General features: G+C 46.2%; 1 protein-coding gene across 1 annotated transcript in view; it reads left to right on the top strand.

The window, feature by feature from the left end:
- Positions 1–13,790, top strand: part of GRIN2A (glutamate ionotropic receptor NMDA type subunit 2A) — a 388,418-nt gene that overhangs the window by 354,343 nt on the left and 20,285 nt on the right. The window contains exon 10 of the mRNA XM_060260719.1: positions 7,315–7,502. Coding sequence (XP_060116702.1) covers positions 7,315–7,502 — 188 coding nt within the window. The remainder of the gene's footprint in view (positions 1–7,314; positions 7,503–13,790) is intronic.

Raw genomic sequence — 13,790 nt, 5'->3', positions numbered from 1 at the left:
AAGGGAAAGGAGATTGTGAGCCGCTCTGAGATTCTTCGGAGTGGAGGGCGGGATATAAATCCAATATCTTCATCTACCTCACAGGGTGTCTGTTGTGGGGGAGGAAGGGAAAGGAGATTGTGAGCCGCTCTGAGATTCTTCAGAGTGGAGGGCGGGATATAAATCCAATATCTTCATCTACCTCACAGGGTGTCTGTTGTGGGGGGGAAGGGAAAGGAGATTGTGAGCCGCTCTGAGACTCTTCGGAGTGGAGGGTGGGATATAAATCCAATATCTTCATCTACCTCACAGGGTGTCTGTTGTGGGGGAGGAAGGGAAAGGAGATTGTGAGCCGCTCTGAGACTCTTCGGAGTGGAGGGCGGGATATAATTCCAATATATTCATCAACCTCACAGGGTGTCTTGTGGGGGAGGAAGGGAAAGGAGATTGTGAGCCGCTCTGAGACTCTTTGGAGTGGAGGGCGGGATATAAATCCAATATCTTCATCTACCTCACAGGGTGTCTTGTGGGGGAGGAAGGGAAAGGAGATTGTGAGCCGCTCTGAGACTCTTTGGAGTGGAGGGCGGGATATAAATCCAATATCTTCATCTGCCTCACAGAGTGTCTGTTGTGGGGGAGGAAGGTAAGCCGCTCTGAGGCTCTGAGTGAAGAGCAGGGTAGAAATCCAATCTCTTCCTCCTCCTCCTCCTAAAAGAAGTTTGGAAAAGTTTGGGAAGTTGCTCTTGTGGTGTTTATCTGATTATTTCTTGTTGCTGGCATTAATGTACAGCAACATATTCCAGGAAAGCAAAATAGTGATTTAAATCAGGGGTGTCAAACGTGTAGCCTGGAGGCCAAATCAGCCCCCCCGGAGGGCTCCCATCAGGCCCCCGAGCGACTGGCTCTTGTCTGCTTCCTTCTCCCTCTCTCTTGCTTCCTTCTGCGTCTCAGCTTGCTTTACAAGACGTGCTCAATCGCACAGGAGCTACAGAGCAAAACCTCTGTTTACTCCATTGGCTGAGGCTCCTCCCTTAGGGGGGGAAGGAAAAGCTTGCTTTGCCAGGCTATCACAATCGCACAGCAGAGCTACTGAGCCAAGCCTTCTATTGGCTGAGGCTCTTCTCCCTCCTGGTCCCCTGGGGAAGGAAGGAAAGAGCCAGAGCTTCCTTTGCCCAGTTCCCTGGATGCCATCGGAGAAATACAAAGAAAGCACCTTTAAGACCAACAAGTGCTAATGTTTGAAGCATGTTTTAAGTTTGGTGCCCGTTTGGTGTAGTGGGACCTGATCGTTCTTGCGTGGGAACAGTGGCAGCCTCCCACCGGCTCTCTTCTCAGGCCTCCCCCCCTTTCCGTGGAGGCTCTGAACAATCACAGGTCTCTCAGCATGAATGTGGAGCATTGTCTTGCACACCGGAGCCTTTTGTCCCTGACTTCCTCTCTCGAAGTGCCTGTTCTTTTATAGAAGCGAGCGAAGCTGGAAGTCCTTGACAGAGTCCTCTTATTTCTGAGCAGAGTGATGGATGGCCGTGCGCTGCTCTGGCAAGGCGGGTGATAAGGGGCTTGGCACAAAGCTGCGGACCGGCAACAAGGGCAGGGTTTAACCCCGCAGGATTCACCTTTGCAGGCTGGTTTTCGGGATTTGACGGTGTTGGGCTCCGTGCGTCGTCTGGATCTGGAGTCTACCGGGTGGGTCTTTCTTGCCAGGCAGGTTTCCTGGTAATCTTAATGCTTATCATAAAAACTAAAAATAGCACTCAGCATTTATAGAGCCATTTTCATGTGCAGTCGTTTCTCAGCGTGGCGAAGCAGAGCATCCGTCTAGACCAGGGGAGGCCAAACTTGCTTAATGTAAGAGCCACATAAGAATAAACATCAGATGTTTGAGAGCCACAAGACACACATGGCTTTGTTAAAATGCTTAATACTTTCTTTGCATAGAAAGATGAAATGCATATATATGCACTTCACAACACAAACATGTAAGAAGGAGAATTTAAAAAAAAAGCTGGGAATAACACTCTCTATAAGAACAGCATAGGAAAAGGTTAGGGAATTAGAAGAAGAATTGCAGATTTATACCCCACCCTTCTCTCTGAATCAGAGACTCAGAGCGGCTTACAATCTCCTATATCTTCTCCCCCCCCCCCATAACAGACACCCTGTGAGGTGGGTGGGGCTGAGAGGGCTCTCACAGCAGCTGCCCTTGCCAGAGCTATGGCTGACCCAAGGCCATGCCAGCAGCTGCAAGTGCAGGAGTGGGGAATCAAACCCGATTCTCCCAGATAAGAGAGCTATGGCTGACCCAAGGCCATTCCAGCAGCTGCAAGTGGAGGAGTGGGGAATCAAACCTGGTTCTCCCAGATAAGAGAGCTATGGCTGACCCAAGGCCATTCCAGCAGCTGCAAGTGGAGGAGTGGGGAATCAAACCTGGTTCTCCGAGATAAGAGAGCTCTGGCTGACCCAAGGCCATTCCAGCAGCTGCAAGGGGAGGAGTGGGGAATCAAACCCGGTTCTCCCAGATAAGAGAGCTCTGGCTAACCCAAGGCCATTCCAGCAGGTGCAAGTGGAGGAGTGGGGAATCCAACCCACTTCTCCCAGATAAGAGTCCATGCACTTGACCACTACACCAAACTGGCTCTCTTCTTTGGCACCAGTGGGAGAAGGAAACACACATGTGACACATAAATTACTGACCACCATTTGCATCTAGTTAGATCCAAGCGGGCAGCCGTATTGGTCTGAAGCAGTAGAACAAAGCAGGAGTCAAGTATCACCTTTAAGACCAACAAAGTTTTACTCAGAATATCAGCTTTCCTGTGCTTTATTGCATCATTATGCACCTCTTTCTTTGCCTTGACATCAAAGTTAGTAAATACAACTCCTCCAAGAGCTATGGAACTAAGGGGGGGACCCTATGCAGCCCTCTTTCATTCTGTCCCCCCTTCCAGTGGTTCGGTCAGCTCTTGCGCTCTCTTTCCCTGCTCTAGGTCTCCGGGTGGCCTCTGTGATGGAGGAGAAAGCTTGCAAGCCTGCCTATCCCCCCCTCCTTCCCCACTTCATACATGGAAGAATTAGTCACCTACTTATGGGTCAGCACTCAGAGGCTGACTGAGGTCTGCATTAAATTCCCCCTTAACCTCTGGGAGCCACACAATATGTGTGAAAGAGCTGCGCGTGGTTCCTGAGCCATAGTTTGCAGCTGCTGGAATGGCCTTGGGTCAGCCAGAGCTCTCTTATCTGGGAGAACCGGGTTTGATTTTAGCTTATTTTTAAAAATTAATTTATATTTTGTATTTATATTGCTGATTAATTTTATCTGTTATTGTCGTACTATGATATTGTATCATGCTCTGTAAGCCGCCCTGAGCCTGCCTCGGCGAGGAGGGCGGGGTATAAATAAAAACTTATTATAGTTTGGCCACCCTTGGACTAGACTTTGGAAGACACAGGTATGAATCCTTCTCCTCTGCCATGGAAATCCACTGAGTGAGTGTTGGCCAGTCGCATGCTCACAGACCAAGCTACCTCACAGGGTTGTTGTGAGCATAAACATGGAGAAAGGGAGAATGATGTGTGCTACTTTGGGGAGAGGGGAGGGCTATAAATGAAATAACTAACTATCTAAGTTCAAGTCCAGTATTTATTATTTACTATTATTAATTTTTTACATTAGATGTTTGTGAAGATATTGGATTTATATCCCGCCCTAAACTCTGAATCTCAGAGTCTCAGAGCAGCTCACAATCTCCTTTATCTTCCTCCTCCACAACAGACACCCTGTGAGGTGGGTGGGCTGAGAGGGCTCTTACAGCAGCTGCCCTTTCAAGGACAACTCCTGCCAGAGCTATGGCTGACCCAAAGCCATTCCAGCAGCTGCAAGTGGAGGAGTGGGGAATCCAACCCGGTTCTCCCAGATAAGAGAGCTATGGCTGACCCAAGGCCATTCCAGCAGCTGCAAGTGGAGGAGTGGGGAATCCAACCCGGTTCTCCCAGATAAGAGAGCTATGGCTGACCCAAGGCCATTCAAGCAGCTGCAAGTGGAGGAGTAGGGAATCAAACCCGGTTCTCCCAGATAAGAGAGCTATGGCTGACCCAAGGCCATTCCAACAGGGGCAAGTGGAGGAGTGGGGAATCAAACCCGGTTCTCCCAGATAAGAGAGCTCTGGCTGACCCAAGGCCATTCCAGCAGCTGCAAGGGGAGGAGTGGGGAATTGAACCCGGTTCTCCCAGATAAGAGAGCTATGGCTGACCCAAGGCCATTCCAACAGGGGCAAGTGGAGGAGTGGGGAATCAAACCCGGTTCTCCCAGATAAGAGAGCTATGGCTGACCCAAGGCCATTCCAGCAGGGGCAAGTGGAGGAGTGGGGAATCAAACCCGGTTCTCCCAGATAAGAGAGGTATGGCTGACCCAAGGCCATCCCAGCAGCTGCAAGTGGAGGAGTGGGGAATCAAACCCGGTTCTCCCAGATAAGAGAGCTATGGCTGACCCAAGGCCATTCCAGCAGCTGCAAGTGGAGGAGTGGGGAATCAAACCCGGTTCTCCCAGATAAGAGAGGTATGGCTGACCCAAGGCCATTCCAGCAGGGGCAAGTGGAGGAGTGGGGAATCAAACCCGGTTCTCCCAGATAAGAGAGGTATGGCTGACCCAAGGCCATCCTAGCAGCTGCAAGTGGAGGAGTGGGGAATCAAATCCGGTTCTCCCAGATAAGAGAGCTCTGGCTGACCCAAGGCCATTCCAGCAGGTGCAAGTGGAGGAATGGGGAATCAAACCCGGTTCTCCCAGATAAGAGTCCGCTCACTTAACCTCTACACCAAACTGGCTCTCACTTTGGGCAAGGCTTTAGGGACAGATCCATTCATAAACACAGTGCTGCAAATATATATGCTATTATACATGGCAAGGCAAAAAAACATTGCAGATAACAGGCATTGGAGAAGGCAGTCCTTGTTTCTGGTTTTGCCTGAACCTGAGTAGTATCTGAACCCACAACCAAGTAGTTTCCCCGGGGAAGACGATGGTTCACCTACAGACAACTCCTAGCTCTCTTGCATCGTTTTATTTGTTGGTTAGATTTATAACCTGATCTCTGTGGAATCGGCTCAGTCATCTTCTCCTCCTGCCCTGTCCATCTTTTCCAAACTACAAAGAGGTCTTTTTCCCCCCCTTTCCGCTGCATTTTATGAATTCGACACGCAGGGCCTTCGCCTTCCCTGTTTCTCTGCCTGCTGCAGAACTTGCGAGCGCTTCTGCGTAGGAACCACCAAGGGACTGTTTGGAAGTCTGTGAATCTTCCCTCTCCCCGCCCTTGCTCCTGTGCTTTGGGATAAGAATAGCAACACGCAGGGGATTGTACTGCAAAAGCAGGAAGCTTGCTGGCGAAAGCAAAACCTCTGGGGAACCCGGAGCCATTCTGTTTATTGGCTAGCAGAATCTTTCCCTGACCCCTGTGTTCGCTCAGCATCCATTGCTAAATATACTTGTTTGGGGCAGAAACCTTTTGCTGTCCAACACAAAAATGGCGTGTTGGTTGACTCAAGTGGGTACCGTTTTGCAGTCTTTGAGGAACAATTCAATTCCTCCCCACCTCCGCCCCCACCCCCAGTCTTTAGATTTTAGTTCAGGGTTTTTTTTTTCATCCTTTCTCATCACGAGGTCTGCGTCAGATATTGCTAGTAGAACAATGCAGGTTTATTGGATAGATTTATTCTCAGAATGCTGTTTTGTCGTTGTTCAGTCGCACAGTCAAGTCTGACTCTTTGCCACCCCCTGGACCAAGTCACGCCAGGCCCTCCTGTCTTCCACCATCCTCCGAAGTCTGCTCAAATTCACGTTAGTTACATCAGTAACGCTGTCCAGCCATCTCCTCTTTTGCCGTCCCCTTCTTCTTTTGCCTTCTGTCTTTCCCAGCATCAGGATCTTCTCCAGGGAGTGCTCCCTTCTCATTGGGTGGCCAAAGTATTTGAGCTTCAGCTTCAGCATCTGACCTTCCAGGGAACAGTCTGGGTTGATTTCCCTTCGGACTGACTGATTGGATCTTCTTGCAGTTCTAGGGACTCTCAAGAGTCTTCTCCAGCACCACATCTCAAAAGCATCTATTCTTCAGCGCTCGGCCTTCCTTATGGTCCAGCTGTCACAACCATACATTACTTCGAATACCATCGTTTTGACTATTCTGTCGTTCCCCAATTCTGTGTGAATCTCCCTGTTGAATTTTCTGCTACTCTTTAGTGCAAACCAAACTGGTAAATACTCGTTTTCTTGACACTTCCGCCTTCCTTCCACCAAATTGCTCCCGTGAAACATAAGATAACTTGAGACTCAGAGCAGCGTGTGTTGTAGAATAAATGATATGCGTATAAATGGCTACATCAGTTGCATGGAAATGACATGCAAATGTAAAAAAAGAAACAAATGAATTCTCTGTTTCAGCAACGAAAATGGACACGGAAACAAGTCACACTGGGATAAAAAAAAAAGAAATGAACAAAAGGTGTATTTGCTCCCTCCGTAGTTTATTCAGAGGGAGGGAAGGAGGCATGGTATAATTCGATCTGGTCAGACCTTGGAAGCTAAGCTGGGTTGGTGCTTGGATGGGAGACCACCAAGGAACGCTCTGCAGAGGAAGGCGATGGCCAACCATCTCTGCTTCTCCCTTGCCTTGAAAGCCCCTTGCTGGGATCACCATCAGAAGCTAAGCCACCAGCGCAGGCAGTGGCCAACCATCTCTACTTCTCATGTGTCTTGAAAAGCCCCTTGCTGTGTCACCATCAGTCAGTTGCAACTGGATGGCGCGCTGTATATAATTTATTCAGAAAAGTGTGATGGGAAGCACCAGAGAGTAGCCAAGTTGAGAGATGAATGCAGAATTCCTTCCAGGATACAATAAACCCCCTAACTTACGTTGTGTTGGGTCTTCTCTGCACTTGGGTAGGAGTTTAAGAAGCAGGCAGTCACATGACCATATAGCAAGCTATATGGTCGCGTGACTGCCTCCTTCCCAAGCTTCACCCCCTCTCAGGTGCAGAATGGAATCAGTTGGAGTAACAGTCTTGCTAACTTCTACCTTTTCAGTTGGAGATGACGTGGATTGAACTTGGGATCTTCTGCAGGCAAAACATGTGGTCTGCCGTGAAGTTATGGTCCTTCACAGAATAGGTGGATCCCGATCTGCCCTAATGCTCACTAACAGGTCTAGCTTTCCCCTCAACCGCAGTGTACCTTTGAATGTGCTTATCAAATAATTCTTCTTGCATTCTCCAGCATCCAGGGGAGAAAGGAAACTCATTCACCTGCCGTTTTGGGTTCGATTTGTAAAACACCATCTTTCATTTCAGGAAGCTGGATGCATTTATCTACGACGCGGCGGTGCTGAACTACAAAGCTGGGCGGGATGAAGGATGCAAGCTGGTGACAATTGGCAGTGGGTACATCTTTGCCACCACTGGGTATGGCATTGCCCTCCAGAAAGGATCGCCATGGAAGAGGCCCATAGATCTGGCCCTCCTGCAGTTTGTTGGAGATGGTAAGCCAGAAAGTCTTTTTTTCCTTTTCTTTTTGCAGCCTTGGGGCATTTGTAAAATCACATGCTGTTTCTGTAAGTTGGAGAATGAACGTCTGAAAAAAGTATGGTCAAAATGCCCCAAAGTGTTATTTGTGGTTATTATACCATATGTTAGCAAAATGCCCATTCTTATGACAAGTGAAGCATGTGTTCAGAGGGGGTCTGTGAGCTTGGTGGATGTAGTGTCTTTCTGTGCACCCTTGCAGACAGTGACCCATTTCCAAATTCCTACTCATGACAGCCAAACTTTGGAGTTCCATTTGTCCTCTTTAGGCAGGCAAACTCGTGCCAAAACAATTAGGGATGGGCATGAACGGGCTCATGAATGCAAATTCGTGATAAAACTTGGGGAGTTCGGTTTGCAAACCGATGAGCTGCCATGAATGTCCATGAATTTTAAGGCAGTTTGTGGTGGTTTGTGAACAGAAGAAGGCAGGGGTTTAAATGACTCTTAAGCCATTTAAATCCCTGCTTTCTGCTCCTCATGAAAAACAGCTGAGTGGCAGGGAGCAGAAACCAGGGGTTTAAATGACTCCAAGCCACTGAAATTCCTGCTTTCTGCTCCTCATGAAAAACAGTGGAGTGGTGGGGAGCAGAAAGCTGGGGTTTAAATGACTCCAAGCCATTTAATTACCTGCTTTCTGCTCCTCATTAAAAACAGCGGACTGGTAGGGAGCAGAAAGAAGGGGTTTAAATGACTCTAAGCCATTTAATTATCTGCTTTCTGCTCCTCATGCAAAACAGCTGAGTGGCGGGGAGTGGAGTCATTTAAACCCCTGCTTTCTGCTCCTCATGCAAAACAGCTGAGTGACAGGGAGCAGAAAGCAGGGGTTTTAAAATGGCTTGGCGTCATTTAAACCCCTGCTTTCTGCTCCCTGTGAAAAGCAGTGAGGAGTAGAAAGCAGGAGTCACAAACCACTACAAACTGGTTTGGTTTGCGAACCAATTGGTTCATGGTTCGGTTTGTGGTTTGACCACAAATTGTAATAAACTACAAAAATACGGTTCATGCCCTTTCCTAAAGGTAACTGTCTTCCCCAGTGGTGTTCATATTAGTGGCAGTAGAAAATGGGGGGCATCATTGATACAGTGACATCACTTCCAGGTTTAGTCACTGGCTCGCTAAGATTTTGCCGCTTTCATGGGGTTACTAGCCTTCCAGGTCGGGGATGGAGATGCCCTGGAATTATAACTGATCTCCAGACTATATAGATACCTTATTTATATATTTAAAACATTTATTCTTCTTCTTCTGGACAAAATGGCTGCTTTGGAAGCTGGGCTGTGTGGCATTATAGCCTTCTGATGTCCCATCCCACCCTAAGACCCGCTTTCCCAGGCTCCACCCTCAGATTCCCATGCATTTCCAAACATGCAGCTGTCAACCTCTGTGTTTTTTACCATCAAAGTAGATCTGGACAGAAAAGCCGTATGAAATTATTGTGGATGAAAAAGGGTGGATCTGAGTACGAAAGAGCTGAGCATTTGCTTACGTCTCTTGCATTAAGACCACTGGGAACTGAGGGTACAAAAACTCTGGCTGGATTGATACATCTGTGATCAGCTACTAATGCCTTGCTCTGTGTTCTCTCCTCCTACTAACTGCATCGTTTCACAGTGTAGAATCTGCCCTGGGCATTAATGAGAAAAGTGGACTATAAATATAGTAATGAACAAAATAATTATTCTGGGCCCAGCAAGTCATATCCACAGGGCTTTTTTTTGTAGCAGGAACTCCTTTGCACACTAGGCCACACACCCCTGATGCAGCCATTCCTCCAAGAGCTTCCAGGGCTCTTCTTTCAGGGCCTACTGTATGCTCCAGGAGGATTAGCTACATCAGGGGTGTGTGGCCTAATAGGCAAAGGAGTTCCTGCTACAAAAAAAGCCCTGAGTATCTGGTTTCTAGAAAGGCAAAGGGTCTCCAGATCAATAGAATGTAAGAATATCAGAGATACACTGCACTTTTAAACAAAACAGCTGCTGATTGTAGTGTCTGTAATGATGTGGGCTTATGAGAGCCAGTTTGGTGTAGTGGTTAAGTGTGCGGACCCTCATCTGGGAGAACTGGATTTGATTCCCCACTCCTCCACTTGCAGCTGCTGGAATGGCCTTAGGTCAGCCAGAGCTCTCGCAGAGGTTGTCCTTGAAAGGGCAGCTTCTGGGAGAGCTCTCTCAGCCCCACCCACCTCAGCCCCACCCACCTCACAGGGAAGGAAGATAAAGGAGATTGTGAGTCGCTCTGAGACTCTCGAGTGGAGGGCGGAATATAAATCCAATGTCGTCTTCGTCTGTTTCTAGTTGCAGTGGGGGGTGGGTGGGTTGGGGGGAGGAAAAACCCTACCTGTTTCAAAACTGATTTTATTTACATCATTACACTTGCCGTTTGCTCAGAGTATGCGTGTGTTTATGTTATGCAAGGGAATTGCTAACCGTATAAACTAAATAGCTGGAGCTTCCTTCCCTGCAGGAAAGTTTCTCTAATTTATTCTCCGCTCGGTATGCACTTAGATTCTTGAGAGTCACGGTCGGCTGTTAGTCTTGTAGATTTGTTTGCCCCATCCTTTTCTGCGTGGGATCGCCATGGATACCTCTAACAATCATGTCGTGTCTCGTACCGATTTACTATATCCCAAATTTACGATATCCCCAGATCGTTGAAGAATGGATACATTTCAGGAAGCGGTTGCTGTGAAGGAAGAGAGAGGAGAAAGTGGGGGTAGGGGCGGGACACAGAAGCACGGTTTTGACGCAGACAAGAGAGTGGAGAGTTCCAGGTGGAAGAAACACGGGTGAGAGATTTGTAAGCATCTCTCTGCCCTGCAGATGGTGGCTCGGATACAGGGAGAGAAGCTTTGTCATGCCCACATGCAGTTGCAAACATATTATTTTTTTTTCCAGTTCTGCACTTAAGGCCAAGGATGACCTGATTTCCATTGCGGGGGGGGGGGCAGGGTTGGTTTGTTTCTGCAGATCTTAAGCAGCGGGCCCGGACAGAGGGGGCGTGGGAGGGTGGTGGGCGAGGCAAGAGCAGCAGAGGGACTCTCGACTTGGGACTCATGATGAGCAGCCCCCTGCTCATTCAGGCCCGAAGAGCAGGGTCATACTGGGCTGTAGACAGCAGTTGGCTTGTGAATGGGTTTTTTTTTAAACTTAAAATTTTTTATTTTATAAGAAAAAGAACGATAATAACATTTCTTATACAAACACAAGTGATTGGCTCAAACACAGCTTCCATGCAAATGTCGACAAAGGTGTAACAACCACAACTTTTAAAACAGAGAAAACGAAAAAGTAGATAGATAAATAAATAAAAAAATAAATAAAAGAGTGGCAAAAATATGATAATAACCAGCATACACATTCATATGTTTGCATTTAACCATGAATCTACATTTATGCATTGACATCTATACTTATAAACAAAGTCTTGTCCCTAGGCAGTTGCCTAAACACTTTCAAGCAGGCCCAGCCTGTGCAGGTCAAGTTTCAGTATAAAACAAAGTCCAGGAACTTTTTCGGCATTGCATACTTCTTAGATGTGTTTTTGTTTGTAAAGTCTAAAAAAGGAAACCATCTTTCCATAAAATTTCCCCCTAATCTGGGATTGTCCCCCGCGACGAGTTGAGAAGCAATCTTATCCTGTATTATAAGTTCCCACACCTTTTGAAACCAGCGAGTTATTGAAGGTATCTTAGTGTTCTTCCAAAGTTTTGCAAGCAGCAGTTTTCCTGCTAAGAGCAAGATTGAGATGAGTTCTGATTTCAATTTGGAGTAGGCTGTTTTCGGCCATAAATTAAGAAGGACAAAATCAGGGGTACGAGGGATGGTTTCCTGTACAATTGCTTCAATTTTGGTAATTATGCTATTCCAGAATGTCTGCACTTTTTGACACGACCACCAACAATGGAGGAAGGAGCCAGGAGTCCCACACCCCTTCCAACAGAGAGAGCTGATGTTTTTCTGTGCATGGCTTAGCATTTGTGGAGTCAGATACCATCTCGAGATTATTTTGTATTGCTGTAATTTAAAATTAATGCATCTAGATTTACATAAAGATGAAGTCCAAATTGTATGCCACTGTTCCTCAGTCAGGTGAGTGCTGCAGTCCTTAGCCCAGGCATTTTGCTGTGATGTAGGGTGTGCCCAATTTTTTTGATTTAATAAAAAGTATATTTTTGCAATTACACCTCTCATTGTCGTATTTTCATCATGTATTAATTTCTCGAAGGCATTCAACTGATTAACTGGTAGCATCACAGGGATCACATTGTTTAGAGTATCGTGTATCTGATGATACTCAAACCAAGGGATTTCGACTTTGAATTTGGTCTTGAGCTGCTCACGCGTATATAATTTACCTTTGGCGCTAATGTCAGTAATTCTCATAATTTTCCCTCTTCTCCAGGTTTGGAAGTTTTCTTTGGGCATACCCGGCGGGAACCAGGGTTGCCCCAAGAAAGACATAATCGGGGTTGATGGCTGAGTCACTACAGATCTATACTTGTCCCAAAGTTGTAGTGTGTAACGTAGGAAGGGATTAGATAAGTTGGTTTTTTTCCTGTCCGTTTCGCTAACCCATACAAATTCATTGAGATGGGCAGGAAGAACACTTGCTGCCTCTATTTGCAACCAGGGTAGGTCACAGCTTTTCTTAGTATATATTAGGATGTTCCGCAGCTGGGCCGCCAGGTGATATTTTTCTAAGATTGGCGCACCCAGACCTCCCCTGTCACTAGGTTTAGCCAGAAGATGATATGCTATTCTTGGTTTTTTATTTTGCCACAGAAACAGAGAAAAGCTCTTTTGCCACATTTTCATTTCACCTCTTGGAATATCTACAGGAATGTTTTGAAATAAGAAGAGAAATTTAGGCATCACAAAAGTTTTTAATAAATCAATTTTCTCCAGCAAGTTGAGTTGAAGTTTTGCCCAGGACTGTAAATCTAATTTGACCTTTTTAAAGAGTTGCCCATAATTTGCACTAATCAAGTTAGCAAGGTCTGTAGGAATTTGGACCCCCAAATGTCGCCAGGTTTTGTCGACCCATTTAAAGGGGAAGGTAAGCATAATGTCCCGGCGCACCTCAGCAGGAACATAAATTGGAAAGATTTCCGACTTAGATATGTTAATAGCAAGGCCAGAAAATTTTCCAAAGGTTTCTATTGTTTGCATTAAATTAGTTAGAGATTTTAAAGGGTTGCTTAAGTATATGACCGCGTCGTCTGCAAACAGACTAGTTTTATGGGTTACTCCAGCAACTTTTATACCTTCAATTTCGGGGTCCATCCGTATTAGGTGAGCTAAAGGCTCCAGTGAGAGCGCAAATAGGATCGGAGACAAGGGGCATCCCTGTCGCGTACCTCTAGATAAGGTGATTACTTCTGATTTGAGGGTGTTAATACTAATCTGTGTTTTCGGTTGATTATAAATGGCAGCTATTGAGTTTAGAAATTTTTCCCCGAAGCCCATCTGCTCCAGCACTGCTTTCAAATATTTAATTTCCAACCTATCAAAGGCCTTCTCGGCATCTAATGAAGCAATAAGAGAAGTTGTTTGTGTTGATTTGCCGAAATGAATAAGATTGAGTGTTCTCCTAATGTTGTCGGCAATGGACCGGCCAGGAATGAATCCTGTCTGATCCGGATGGATATATGCATTGATAATTTTGTTTAGTCTGCGGGCTAGCACTGTGGAAAAAATTTTAAAGTCATGATTTAGGAGCGAAATTGGTCGAAAAGATTTAGGGTCTTGCTTGTCTCTCCCTTCCTTATGAATAACTATCATTTTTGAGTCTTTCCAAGTCTCAGGTATAATACCTTCTGACATTGCCAAATTACATGTTTTCGTTAAAGGGGGTAGTAAACTAGAACTAAATCTTTTATAAAATTCGATAGGAAATCCATCATTACCGACCGCCTTGTTGTTTTTGATTGAGGAGAGCGCTTCACGAACTTCTATTTCTGAGATAGGCCTATCCATGAACTCAGCATCGTTAGTTGATAGTTTCCGGTCGAATTTCATGTCCCTTAAATACTTTTTGAAGTCCAAATCTGTCTCAATAGCTGTACTATATAGGGTGGAGTAGTAGTCTTGGAAAACTTTAGTAATTTCCTGGGGTATGACGTGCAAATTGCCCTGAGGCGATTTAATAGAGTGGATTTGAGAGTTTGCCTTAGTTTGCTGGAGTCTAAATTTTAATAACCTCAGGGATTTTGCTGTTTTAGTAACATAGCGTTGTTTCAAGTA

Source organism: Heteronotia binoei, chromosome 20 (genome assembly GCF_032191835.1).
Source record: "Heteronotia binoei isolate CCM8104 ecotype False Entrance Well chromosome 20, APGP_CSIRO_Hbin_v1, whole genome shotgun sequence".
NCBI lineage: Eukaryota > Metazoa > Chordata > Lepidosauria > Squamata > Gekkonidae > Heteronotia > Heteronotia binoei.
This window is presented reverse-complemented; position numbering and strand designations above follow the sequence as displayed.